This window comes from Hylobates moloch, unplaced genomic scaffold (assembly GCF_009828535.3).
Source record: "Hylobates moloch isolate HMO894 unplaced genomic scaffold, HMol_V3 SCAFFOLD_26, whole genome shotgun sequence".
Taxonomy (NCBI): Eukaryota; Metazoa; Chordata; class Mammalia; order Primates; family Hylobatidae; genus Hylobates; species Hylobates moloch.
In genome coordinates, this window is record NW_026652301.1 from 1912394 (window position 1) to 1926225 (window position 13832).

At 33.9% G+C, this 13832-nt stretch overlaps 1 protein-coding gene across 2 annotated transcripts in view; it reads right to left on the minus strand.

Moving 5' to 3' along the window:
- The window catches only part of LOC116463139 (syntaxin-binding protein 5), a 185724-nt gene that overhangs the window by 21516 nt on the left and 150376 nt on the right, over positions 1-13832 (minus strand). For both annotated transcript variants that reach the window (XM_032146104.2, XM_032146103.2), the window contains 4 exons: positions 11678-11728; positions 8703-8942; positions 5285-5654; positions 4827-4992 (listed from right to left, as the gene is read on the minus strand). In XM_032146104.2, the coding sequence (XP_032001995.1) occupies positions 4827-4992; positions 5285-5654; positions 8703-8942; positions 11678-11728 (827 nt within the window). The remainder of the gene's footprint in view (positions 1-4826; positions 4993-5284; positions 5655-8702; positions 8943-11677; positions 11729-13832) is intronic.

Genomic DNA, 13832 nt, shown 5'->3' on the forward strand with positions numbered 1-13832 from the left:
AATTCCTACAAAAATTTCTAAAAAATTTTAAAAAGTTTTAAGACTTAAAAAAAATTTTTATTAATATTTTATAGTTTTTCAGTGTAGAGATCTTTCATTTTCTGTTAGATTTATCCCAAAGTATTTCATACTTTTGCTGCTATTATAGATGGTATGGCTTTTAAAATATCAATTTCCAAATGTTCATTGCTAATATATAGAAATAAGATTTTTGTATATTGTTCTCATATCCTACATCCTTGCCAAACACACTGATTAATTCTAGTAACCTTTACGGTAGATTTTATTAGATTTCCTATACTGACGATCATGTCATTGTGAATAAAGACAGCCCCTTTCCTTTTCTTTTCCTTGCCTGAGTGCACTGGTTAGAACCTTAATTACAATACTGAATGTAAGTGGTGAGAGTGAACATTCTTCTGTAATTGCTGATTTCAGGGAGAAAGAATTAAGTATTTCATCACTAAATATTATTTGAGATGTGGGTTTTTCTTACATGCTCTTTAAGTTTTCTTCTGTTCCTTGTTTGTAGAATTTTTAAAAATCAGGAATATTTGTTAGATTTTGTCAACTGCTCTTTTTTAAGCTTTTTAATAAGATGGATCACACTGACTGATTTTCAAATGTTAGGTCAATCCTACTTTCCTGGGATTAGGTCTCACTTGGTCATAATGTATTACGCCTTTGATATATTGCTGAATTCAATTTGCAAAAAAAATTTTTTTTTACAAATTTTGCTTTTATATTTGTGAGAGATATTGGTTTATATGTAGTTTTCTTTTCTTATAATGACTTGGTCTAATTTTGGTATCAGGTTAATGCTTCCTTCATAGAATAAGCTGGGAAGCAATCCTAATTCAGTTTTTGGAAGTTTGTGAACTGGTGTTATTTCTTCCTGAAATGTTGATAGAGCTCATTATTGAAGCCATCTAGGCCTGGAAGTTTCTTGGTCCAAGGTTTCTAACCTCTATTTCAATTTCTTTAATAGATACAGGACTATTTAGGTTATCTATTTTTTCTTCAGTGAGACTTGGTAATTTGTCTTTAAAGAAATTTGTACATTTCATCTAAGGTTTTGAATATTTTTGGCATAAACTTGTTCATAATGTTCCCTTTTTATCCATTTCATATCTATAGAATATATAGTAATGAGACTTCTCTTATTACTGATATTAATAATTTGTAACTTCTTTCTTCGCATGGCTTGAGATTAATTTTATTAGTTTTGGTGTCATTGATGTTTTTGGTTTCACTGATGTTTTTCTATTGTTTCTTTGTTTTCCACTTGGATGTCTATTACTTTTTTTTCTTGTGTTTACTTTGGGTTTAATTTGTTTTTCTCAGTTTTTGTTTTTTTGAGATGGACTCTCGCTTTGTCACCCAGGCTGGAGTGCAGCGGCGCCATCTCGGCTCACTGCAAGCTCCGCCTCCTCGGTTCACGCCATTCTCCTGCCTCAGCCTCCCAAGTAGCTGGGACTACAGGCGCCTGCTACCACGCCCGGCTAATTTTTTGTATTTTTAGTAGAGACGGGGTTTCACTGTGTTAGCCAGGATGGTCTCGATCTCCTGACCTTGTGATCCACCCGCCTTGGCCTCCCAAAGTGCTGGGATTACAGGCGTGAGCCACTGCGCCAGCCTTTTCTCAGTTTCTTAAAGTGAAAGTTGACATCATTGCATTGAGACCTCCTTCTTTCCTAATATAGGTGTTTCAGGGCTATAAGTTTGCCAAGTTCAAACACTGTTATTTTTTTCTATTGCTACGCTTTCAAGTTCACTATCTTTTCTTCTGTAATGTCAAATCTGCTGTTAATGCCATTTAGCATATTTTTCACCTCAAACACTATGGTTTCTCATCTTTAGAAGTTTGATTTTATTTTTGTATCTTTCATGTTTCTAACTTTTTGAACATATGGAACGCAGTTATAATTGTTTTAATGTCCTTCTGTGTGCCAATTCTGGTATGTATGTCAGTTCTGGTTTGGTTTCTACTGATTGTTCTCCTCATGATGGCTCATGTTTTTCTGTCTCTTTGCACGCCTGGTAACTGACTGGATACCAGACATGGCGATTTTCACCTCATTGTGTGCTAAATAGTTTTTATTTCCTTTAAGTTTTCTTGAATTTCATTCTGACAGAAAACATTTTCATCCTTTTGATTCTTGCTTTTGCGATTTGTTAGGCATGTCTGTAGTAGTGGCTGATAATGGACCATCCAAGGATATCAGGTCCTAATCTCCGGACTGACAAATATTACCTGGCAAGGAAAAGGAGTCTATGCAGATGTGATTAAGTATCTTGCTCTGGGGAAATTATTCTGGACTATTGAATGGGTTATAATCCAATTACAAGTGTCTTTTTAAGAGAGAGAGGTAGAGAAAGATTTCACACACAGAAGAGGAGGTAATGCAGCCATAAAGGCAGAGATTCCAGTGATGTGGCCCAATGTCAAGGCATACCAGCAGCTCCTAGAAACTAAGAAGGGGCAATAAATAATTATCTTTTAGAGCTTCTGGAGGGAGCAAGACCTGCTAGCACATTGACTTTGCCTCAGTAAAACTGATTTTGGACTTCTGGCTTCTACAAGTATGAGCAAGTAATTTTATACTGGTTTTAGCCACCAAGTTTGTGGCCTCAGGAAACTAATATCCACACAAATTATGGGTTTCTCCACTCTGGTTGTTGGGAACAAGCACTGTTCCTGGAATGGTTTCTACAAATCCTCTGTTCCTTTCAGATGGTTCTTTTTCTGCTCTGAAAGCTTAGTCATGTGTACGTGCTGAATAGCACATATGGTATACTCAGGGGGACTCTGCACATCTCCAGGGTTCTTTCTCTTTGTAGCTCTTTTCTCTCGAATTTGCCTGGTGTCTCCAAACTCTTGTTCCTGCCTCTTCAACTTGGGAAGTCTGCCAGGCTTTAACTTAGTACCTTCGCCCTGTGCCATGTCCTGAACACTCTATTAAGGCATTAAAGCTGGAACACCTTCTTTGATTACTATCTGTCAGAAATTACTTTCCTTCATTGCCAGATGTCTAGTAATTTGAAAACCATTGTTTCATGAGTTCTGTCTGCTTTTTTTTAGGTTGTTACAGGAAGGAGGGTTAATCTGGTTCCTATTATTCCACCTTGGCTGGAAACTCCATAAATATTTGTAGGCATTTTCTTTATTTTGGGCTAAAGTTAAAGGAATGCACAATGTAAAAGGGTACTCAGGGAACCAAGGTATAGTGTTTATCAAGTTCATCATAGTCTTCAACGGATTTTTACCAAGGCATTATTTCTGGGTACTAAAAATACAAAGGTAAATAACATGTCAATATTGCCCAAAGAAAACATTTTACCACAAATTCCTTTAAGATAGTCCATTTTTTGTTTATCTCTGTATGATGAAGGCACATAGCAGTTTAAAATATAGTTTACTACTAAAAGACTATTTCATTTAAACATAAATAAGTAAACTATGGCTGCTATTAACTTAAGAATAATTAAAGAAAACACCAACTAAAGGATAGAATAAATTGAGCCCAGAAAAGTGATGAAGTTTAGATTTTCAAGTAGCTGAATTAAGACATTTCAGATGGAAATGAATTAATATTCAATTGTCTATATTATTTCTTAACATAACATTTTGCTAGTGAAAGGAAATGCTAAAAGGAAAATTTTAAGGTTTATCCTTCCAACAGAAAATAAAATTTTACTTCAGAAACTTAGGAATCTTTGAAAAATAACTTTCACCCAAACATAAATGGGAATTTAAATCTAATGTCAGATATGTAATTTTGTTTTACTCTTAAAGTTTACAATACTACTCAGGACTAGGTTTCCAGTATAGTATAGCTTACTGAAATAATAACACAATGAGGACAACATCATCTGATGTTTATTAAGCACCCTCTGTACCGGGGCACTATGTTAAACACATTACATGCACAGTCTCCTTTAAACCATATCATATCCTCTGAGATACCACTTCTATGCTAATTTTAAAGATGATGCTTAGAGTCATTGAGTAACTTGTCTGATTACATAATTGTATAGTTAGCAAGATGGATTTGAATTCAGCCTTCTTGACTCTAAAGCTCATGTTCTAAAAATAATAAGCCACAAATTCAAATTTGCAAATGTGTAAAACAGGGCTAAATAATTGCAAAAACTTTCATTATAAAGTTCCTCTAGATAATACTTTCCTCTAAATATCAAATATCAATCAATATTTTAGCTCAATATTTCCAGAGCACTTTTACTTTGGAAGGTAAAGCTAAACTGATCATTTCGAATACACACAGAAGCACATACAGCAGTCAAATACTTAAAAAAGGACACATTTCTGTATATAAAGAATTTGTATATAGTCTCTCAAAAACAGATCAACCAAAATACTAGAGGAAAACTACCAAATAACATTTTTTTCTTCTGTGTAAATATCCTTGTGAATAGGAGTTGAGATTACAAAATTTGCCCCCAAATAGACTCATTTATTTTCATATTAACACACTTCTTTAAAAAGGACTGTGTGTGTGTATAATAGATATTTATTCTATGTAGAGAGTAGGTAAAAATGTATGCACCAGTTCATATTTCTCTGCCATCACTGGAAAGACAGATATAGATTAGTAAGATGAAGTTGCTTATAGCAGATGTCTGAAGAAGATACTTTTAATCATGGGAGTCTCAAAGCATGTGCTCTGAAAGTCTAATTCAACAGTCTGGATTTTCCCAAGCAGGCTCACTTGTATACTTCCATGAGAATAAGGCGTAGACAGTATATGGGCCCCCAGAGAATACTTTACCTCTGAAGAAATTACAGTAATATTTTTATTAATTACCTGAAGATTTTCACAGGTCTCTTGACTATAAGTAAGTCTCTGGATTTCTGTAGGTGAAACCAGGTATAATGCTTGTCCATTGTTGGTAAAGCAGAACGTTCTGGCTATCCGCATATTGGTAAGGGGCAAGTAATACACATCCAACAGAGGTCTTAAACTTGGCAAACTTGAGAAAAAAATTAAAAACTTGTTAATAATGAGGTAGGTTTTGGTCTTGAACACACTATCATTGTTAAAAACGGCAGAGACCTTATAAATCTTATGATTTAGTTTGTATACTTGAGTGGGAGATAAAAAATGGTTTATACTCCTCATATACTTGTTCACTTGAGAATAAAAATAAATTCTCAGAGTATAAGACTATACACACAAAAAAAGCATTTCTTTTAAACAATTCTGTAGTATACCTTGAGGGAGGAAATGCTGTATCTGTGTTTTAAAACATATCTAACTCTTACCTAAAAGTCATTATATGTCCATTGGCACAGAAACAAGCAAGGCAGATACTGTTACTCAATGCCACAATATCTCCACGAAGCACAAACGAGGTCTCTGTAATATTTTGCTTATAAGCACAGTTCTGGGTTGGCAGTGAGATTACTTTTGCTTGCTTTTCAGAACATATCACTGCATACTGGTTTTCACTAATTTCCTGAGAAGAAGAGGGGGATACTGAGACAGGCCGCCGTTTTTTCAATTTCTCCTTTTCATCTTTTTCTTCAGGAACATTGTACTCTCTCCACGGTTCATACGCAGGTGGTATTAAGCAGCCTGTGGTATCCAGAAATGCCATTCTCAAGATTGCACCTTTTAACCTCAATATAGTACCTAAAATATAGAAGTCTAGTAAATAACTGAAATATTTTAATCAACAGAGTAAACACATTTATTCTAAGTTTGACATAGAGTAGATACTCAAATATATGCTGAACGCATATTGAACTGAACACTGGCTCATTGACAGGATTCAGACTTTAAGCATGGTATTTATGAGTCTGGAAAAAGATGTCAATTTACGTGCTCCAAATAGATAAATGCCACTAATGATCACTCACAATTTAATTACATATGATAAATTTTGCAAACACGTATCTGATCTTTAAATGAATAAACAAACGACATGCTGGAGTATCTGGAACTGTTTTCTCTTATACCCAGTAAGTGCACTACCAGTCAGCAGGAGGGCAAGTGGACAGCACCTGGAGCAGTCAGTGTGGGGCCAGATGTGGCTGCAGAGCACTGGGAATGCGCTGTGTCCAAAGTGTATGAACAACTGCAGTGCATGGTGAGACTCAAGCACATGCCCCATCTGAAGACTTTAGCACTCCAAAAAGTTCAATGTAAAATGCCTCAATCACTTTTAATAATTACATGCCAAAATGATAATATTTGGGACACAGTGGGCTAAATAAAATGTTATTAAAATTAATTTCACCTGCTTTTTACTTTTTTAATGTGACTACTAGAACATTTAAAATTATTTATGTGGCTTTGCATTGCATCTCTAATAGACAGTACTGATCTAGATGAACAATGAAAAAAAATCCACACATTTCTAACCATTACCTCTAAAATCATAATTCCTCTTAAATGATTTACAACAACTGTCAGATATACTTAAGGCATTATTTTGGTCAGTTTATCATCTTAATGTAGGGGTTACATTTTTTGACTTGCTTCAATTAATGGTACCCTTTCCCCCTATATCCTTGATAATGTACAAATATGCTTTATGCTCACTTCTGAGTAAACTAAGTGATAACATTAATAGAATGGAAGGGAGGGTAGATAACTGAGTTAGCATTCAGTTCTCAAAGATTTTTCATATTTTGTTTTAGATTTATATAAGGTTTTATAGCTTGCAGTATTTTTTCCACATATTATTTTCTTTTATTACTAAGAAAAAGAGTTCCTGATGTTTTCTCAAAACATTTTAGAAGAAAAAATATTCTTTCCTTTCCTCTTTGCATTTATGTTTTATCAATAGTAAGGATGCAGAATACAATAGAGCACATATTTCAATTTGAATTTCAGATAAACAATGAATACTTTTTAGTGTAAGTATGTCCCAAATGCTACATATCTGTCCAATGCGACACACTTATATTAAAGTATTTGTTATATCAAGTAAAATTTGACTGGGCATCCTATATTTTTATTTGCTAAATCTAGTAACCCTACTCTACATCCAAGTTTGGTGAGCCGGTAATTTCACTATTTTAAGCAGCTTGGTAGAAAACTTCGAAACACAAGACAGTTATAATCGTATAGTTTTAATTACTATCTCAAAACATATTATAAAGCTAGCTTTTCTTTCAAGATCTCTTATTTTTTATTCTGGTCCACCTAAAGAGTCCTTCCACCTTTAAAGTTTTGATGAGGTCAGCTGAATTATCCATGCTAATTTGGGAACTGTTTATAGCACATATATTGTTCCAGTATGTGGATTTTTAAAAAAAACGGGCCTAAAATAACCATTAAATGTATGCTTGTCCTACAGTTGATGGGACTTCAGCATGCTTCCCAGTAGAGTAGTGGTTAACTGTTGAATCTTCCTCTTGAAGAAAAGAAAAAATAACAGCAGACAAAGTAGACCACTTTAGGCTCTGAAGCACAGAAACTCATCAGCTTGATAACATCTCTTTCTTCTCAGGGATCCAATACAGATGACATGAGTGTCACTGACATATTTTTAAATAGGCATCTTATTAAAAACAAACCTCAAAGATTCCATCATTAAGAAACTAAGTTTCTTTCTTACATATGAAAGTTATTTTTGTATTCACTTTACAGCTAATTTGATTTTTTGCAAGTTGGAAAGTATATTAAATACTTTTTGTGTAGTTAACAGTAAATTATCTATATTTAATCCCGCTCAGTCATTTTCATTTATTGGAAACTTTTTTTCTTATTACAAATTGGTGTATGTTTACTGTAGAAAATTTAGAAACTACAAATCAGTAAAAAAATGAAAATAAAAATGACCCCAAATCCTACTTACAAGTGATAACTCCTGTTAACATTTTGATTTTCAACTTTCCAGTTTATTTTATTCCTATACACATATTTATTAATAAGAACTGAGATTAGTAAGAATATTGTTATGTAACCTGTTTTCTTTAACAACTTGATGTGCAGTATATACTCACGCACTTACAGAGCAAAATGAATAAATCAAACTGAATATTTAATGTAAAGATGGCTCAGAAATATAATCATAAATGTAGTTTAACTTCTAAATTCCAAAAACTGTAAAAGTCAGCACAAACAAGAGATAGATTTACAAGCAAAATCATGGTTGTTTCTATCTGGATGAGCATAAATGAAAAAGAAATCAGAATTCTCAGTTACCTCCTGACCTAACAGACTCCACAAACATTTGACAAAATCCAACCTCATTTTCAAAATATGAAGTCTAGTGCTATCTTTTAAAATTTGCTCTCAAGTCACCTTTTCCTAACACTTCAAAGTAGAAAAATAATCTCAGGTTTCACACTTGGAGATGAAAAATAACCATGTGCAGAATGTTTAAAAATGCACTTTTCTGTTTTTCTACTAAATTTATAGCATTCTTTTGCTTGAGGTATTAGGAATGTATTATTGTAACCTTTTTTAAAAAAAATTTTCTTACATAGTAATTATTTTACACAGGATCCCAAAGTTTAAAAAAAAATGGCAAAACTTGAATGGCTGTATAAACAAACAACATCCTGAAATCTTGCTCTATGTATTCTTTCATTAAAACATAAGGCTGCCACTGTCCCCATTTACTGTACATTTTAGAATTCTTAGATCAATTCAAGAATGAAAAACAAAGGCTTCTATCATAGTAAATCACACCTGTAATGTAACTCTAAGTGCGGCAGCAATACATACCACTTGGAGACACAATTACTGGCTGAAGAAGTCTTTGTTCTCCGCCTGGGGGAAGGTTCAGTGCAATGATAAGCACTGTTCCTAGCGTTGTTCCAACCCATAGACAAGGGGAAGGGGACGAGTCCGTCTTTCGAGTAAATGTTTCACAGAAATGAAGAGCGGAGATCGCTTCTCGGGATTCTTTGTCAATGCTCGTTACACTTGAACTCCGTGATCGGCTAAAGGAGTTATCCTTTACATCTGAAATGGTTAAAAATGTTGTGAGATTGCTGAAGTTATAAAATAAGTTATTTGTGTTTTTTTAATATAAATTTGGTTAAATAGTTAATCTGCAAGAAGACAAAACCTACAGCATATTTAATTTTAACTTCATTTTAGTTGATCCTTGAATAACATGGGTTTGAACTACACAAGTCCACTTATACACGGATTTTCCTCTACCTCTGCTACCCCTGAGATAGCAAGACCAACCCCTCCCTCTTTCTCTTTCTCTTCAGTCTACTCTATGGAAAAACAACCTTTGGGATGATCCACTTCCACTTAAGGAATAGTAAATACATTTTCTCTTCCTTACGATTTTCTTAATAACATTCTTTTCTCTAACCTACTTTATTACATGAATATGGTATATAACACATTTAACATACAAAATACATGTTAATCTACTGTTTATGTTACTGGTAAGGCTTTCAGTCAACAGTAGGTTTTAGAAGTTAAGTTTTTGGCTAGTATATGGTAGAGTCAGAATTTGTGTCTATCTCCAAGTCTAAAACTTTCTGTTAGGCAACTCCAGACAGCCATATCACCATTATCATACAGCTGGAATGCTATGGTTATTATTGAGAATTAAAGTTCTAGTTTAGATGTCAGAAATGTGCTTGACTATGTGATCTTTTCAGCTGATCTAAACTCAGACAAAATTTGTCATTAATGCCTCCATCCAGCTGTACCTGATACAATCATGCCATAAAATCACTGTTGTCATGCTACTGTCTGCATACTTACAACATTCTACTTGTATATATCACTTTCTCCTCCCCACAGAGAGCCTTATTCAACAAACTTTTATATTCCCAAATCAAAACATAATGCCAAGAGATGAATCTGTTCAGGTAAAAATCAGGGTAAGAAACTAATTCATATCAAAGTATATAATGGTTCTGATGTTTGCCTCCTATGGCTGACATTTGAAATGTGACAATCAGAAGTGTAACAAAATCACCCATGGTTTCTGACTTCTGGGTTACAGAATCCAGGATGGTGAAGCTATAGTCAAAGTACAGTGCTGCACAATTTCCCCATAAGCAAAAATGAATTCTATGCACAGAAGCTTCTGGAGCTGCACAACAGCTCATTGGCCTCAGTGCTTTACCAACATCTGGCAGTTTGAACCTATCAATATAGTTGGAGTTATTCCCCATTGCCTCCTTGACCAATGTAAAATAATCAGCAGCCAAGAATCTCCACCAAGTAACAGTTCAACAACAAAATGACTTGAGGGACATTACTTAGGCAACACAGGAATGTTACAGGTATACAATAGTCAAAGTTATAATTGGCTTAGGGCATACATGGGCATGCTAGCTAAACCATAACCTGAATAATCCATAAAAGCATGGAGTACATACTTTCATTAAATTACTTACATGATTTGTAAATGTGAGTATGCTTTAAAAATAATTTGCTATGGTATTTTTATAATTTTAAAAGTACATTTACATGTACCCAGATTTTTAAGAAACTAAAATATACAAAGCCACTTTAACTAGTAATATTTAATGCTATTGAAATCCTGGGCCTCTGAGAGTCTGATTAAAACTCTGGATTCTGCTATAGGGGAAAAATGCACACTGTATGCCTCAGATATATTTGGTTTCAAATCATATCTGTTTTTTTTGGTGGAGAAAACTATGACCTCAAAATGTCTACTATCCTATATTCTATGATTAACTCTTGTTCCCTTATACTAGTGATATTACAGGGTTCTACTAAGTTGTTTTTCCTACGAATGAAACTTTCTACAAATGACAGTGGAATATATAGCAAATGACACTCAAAATCACATGCTATCAGCATAACTGAAGATAATGATTTGGAAATGCTAAAATTAGTATGTTTAAATGGACCAACACCTAAGTTTGTATGATGCATAAGAAACATAGTCAAGAAATCTAGAGAATAAACAGTGGTGAGGGGTGTGGGCTAATGCAAGGGAGAAAACCTAGTTATCTCTAAGATAAGAGGTGGGTGAAATCAGCCTTACACAATCATACCTATTTAGTTAAAGGCAAAAGAAATTTCTTAAATAAAAAATGAGTTTAGAAAGATACTATGTTTTATATGTATTACATGAAATTCTACTTTTATCTTTGTTGAAATGTCATTTGTCCCTATATGATATCAAGGTGCTGTTTGTGGGTTAGATATAAAGCAAAATGAATGTGTGAATATATTCATCCTGCTTTCATAATAAATGAATTGCACAGAAAGTGCTGTGGAAGAAATATTTCCCAACTTATTATAATCAAAAAGTTAATAACGATGATTCTTGCTATGATTCACTGTAATATAGAAAAAAGTTAATCTATTTTAAATTTTAAATATTTCATTAGTATAAAAATAATTTTATAGAGTTCAAAATAGGTTTTCACACGGTTAAATGGGATATAACCACTTTTAATACAAATTAATCTAAAATTGCACAAATTCAATCTTATGCTAAGTTCTGTTTAGACAAAGTATGAGAGGGCTAAGAAAATATATTCTTTTGGTTTGCTTGAATTTGTATTATAATTGTCATTTTAAATTTACAGACGGCATTCTAAAGACTATTCCAAAGAATATTTAAACCTTAAGCATCTTAGTCATTTTAAACTTGCTTTCCAATGACTATCTTACAGTAATTATAAATCTTCTGATTTCCCTGTCTTCCCATTATAGGGAGTTAAATTATTTTGAATATTTATTTTACTTACCTAAATCAGGCTTTAGGTCAGTAGGTAAGCTTAACTTCCTTGACATCTTTGCTGAAAAATAAAAGACATTTTTAAAATTCTGAAGAATATTTGATTCATACTAATATCAACTGATTTTCAAGATAGAAGTGAATACTTTTATTACTAAATCTAGATGCTGAGATAAATAAAAGATGAGTAATATTAGGAGTGGAAAGTAAATCTTTTCAACTTTTTATTTTCTTATTTTTTGAGACAGGGTCTCACTCTGTTGCCCAGGCTGAGTGCAGTGGTGCAATCAAGGCTTACCACAGCCTCAATCATCTGGGCTCAAGGGATCCTCCCACCTCAGCCTCCCAAGTAGCTGGAACTACAGGCATGTAACCACTGTGCCTGGCTATGTTGGATGTTTGTAGAGATGGGGTCTCACTATGTTACCCAGGCTGGTCTCAAACTCCTGCCTTGGCCTCCCAAAGTGCAGGGATTACAGGCGTGAGCCACCAAGCCTGGCCAACTTTTTAAAAGTTTTTACTTACTTGATGTAATATCTTTTTGTACTTAAAATCTGTACTTTAAGGAAGCCTTTTAAATTCTAACTTTTAATTATTTCTTAGGCTCACAGGAAAGGGTTAAGCTTTTCTGAGTGAGAAAAAGTAACTTCTCAGAAGAAAGGTGTTGCAGATAAGGAGAATAGAGGCCTAAGACTAAGTTTGGGTATATGATATAAAATCTTTCCAGCTCATAATCTTCATAGCTATTGGGTTCATTTTTTTTTTTTTTTAAATTGAGGCAAATTCTCACTCTGTTGCCAGGCTGAAATGCAGTGGTGTGATCTCAGCTCACTGCAGCCTCTGCCTCTCAGGGTCAAGGGATTCTCCAGCCTCAGCCTCCTGAGTAGTTGGGATTACAGGTGCAAGCCACCACTGCCAGCTAATTTTTGTATTCTTAGTGGAGATGGGGTTTCACTCCTGACCTCAAGTGATCCACCCGCTTTGGCCTCCCGAAGTGTTGGGATTACAGGAGTGAGCCACCGTGCCTGGCTGGGTTCATTACTTTTTAAATTAATTTCTAGCTTATAGGCCAAACTTATATCTAATCAAATTTAAGTATTTGATTACATTATACAATATCTGACTCAACCACTCCTTGATATAAGTTAACTCTTCTATTTACATTTTAGTGAAAAACAAAGTAAGATCATGCATAATCTAAAACTATGGTATTTACATAAGATGCAAACCACAGGCATTTTTCTGTAATCTTGGAAAAAGAATGAATGTATAAACTTACTGGAATCCACTTTCCATCCTCAAAATCAGTTATTGTCTTAATCTAGAAAGTGATTTAAAGTTAGGGGTTGTTCAACTATATCTATCATGTTAGTGGTAGTGCATGCGTAAAAGAAAAGTGCTTCCTATGTGAAATTTTCAAAAAGCATTTGTTTGTTAATACAGGAATGAATATATTAGGTTAAATTTTGGACTGTTAGGAGATATTTAAAGCACAGACCCTGCTAGTCCATAAGGGCGCCATGTAAACAAAGAGAAATCCAGTCATAGTACATGACTTCCACATCTAAAAAAATGACAAATCCAGTGTTAGGAAAGAGGCATTAGGCAGACTGGGAAGGAATGGGGGTTGGAAGGGACATCAAATTTTCACTTCTCAGCTTCATTAACTTAATTAGTATCCTTTAGCAAACAAGAATGGGTTAAATTTATAAAACAGTCACCTCATTTTCACCGATGTAAAAAATTTCAGTTAAAAAAGAAAATGTAATACAAAACTAAAATGGCCAAATAACATCTGTAGTTAGTTGATGTCACATACATGGTTGTTCTTGTGCTTGAAATCCAATACACTTAAAATTAGAAAATACTGTATCTCTAAAACAGTCCTCCAAAAGGCAACATTAAACATTGAAAAATCCAGAGATTTTCATCAAATATCATAGGTGCAATATACCTAGACTGATAAGTAATATCTATACAATGTGCATGATATCAGATGTAGAAAATAAACTTGGCACAGTCTAAAGGTAACTCTTTTAGAATCATATAATATGGACGCCGCCTCTCTAGACATCACTACTCTGATCTGATCAAGTTATTTTAAATCCTTTGCTTCTCAAACTTGAATGTGCACACCAGTCACATGGAGATCTTGTTAAAATCCA